General features: G+C 39.9%; 1 protein-coding gene across 1 annotated transcript; it reads right to left on the reverse strand.

Annotated features, from left to right (window-relative positions):
* Nucleotides 1–6: 6 nt before the first annotated feature.
* On the reverse strand, nucleotides 7–442 carry LOC106751312. The gene has a single exon (XM_014632198.1). It carries the CDS (start codon nucleotides 431–433, stop codon nucleotides 155–157), a length of 279 nt encoding a protein of 92 aa, XP_014487684.1. The 5' UTR covers nucleotides 434–442; the 3' UTR covers nucleotides 7–154.
* Between the last annotated feature and the right edge of the window lie 14 nt (nucleotides 443–456).

The following is a 456-nucleotide window of genomic DNA, read 5'->3' on the forward strand; positions in this document are numbered from 1 at the left end:
TTAACGTCGCGTCGGGAACGGTGTTCCGGGTGAACTCAGTTGTCGGGTTCGGTAAGAAAGAGATGAGGAAATATATATATAGAAACATTTCCAAAAATTCTCTTCTATGTTATTGATTTAACGCTGCCTGATACTTACAAACTTCAAAATTGACTTAATCGATTTCTATTTGTTTGAAACTACCATCCACACCGAACAAATCATCAGATGTCTTGCTTTTACCGATCCATAGAGACTCGTTCACGCGATTGTTCTTTTCATCTTCCAAAAACCATTCGCGGAAGTTTACGATTCTCTTATAATTCGCGTCCATCAATTCCCGTATTGGACCTGCTTTCCCACCACATTCGTTGGGCAATACTTCTATTGGAAAGTACTCGCTCGCACTCTGCAGTGAAGTATGGAAGTGTATCTGTAAAAGGACATTACTCATTATCGCTTATTTTCCGTGTGTGT

Source organism: Dinoponera quadriceps, unplaced genomic scaffold (genome assembly GCF_001313825.1).
Source record: "Dinoponera quadriceps isolate SergipeBrazil2010 unplaced genomic scaffold, ASM131382v1 scaffold11015, whole genome shotgun sequence".
In the NCBI taxonomy this organism is placed as follows: Eukaryota; Metazoa; Arthropoda; class Insecta; order Hymenoptera; family Formicidae; genus Dinoponera; species Dinoponera quadriceps.

Bases quoted from the DNA above. Each gene is read 5' to 3' on its own strand.
- LOC106751312 (XM_014632198.1), bottom strand. From the start codon at position 433: ATGAGTAATGTCCTTTTACAGATACACTTCCATACTTCACTGCAGAGT.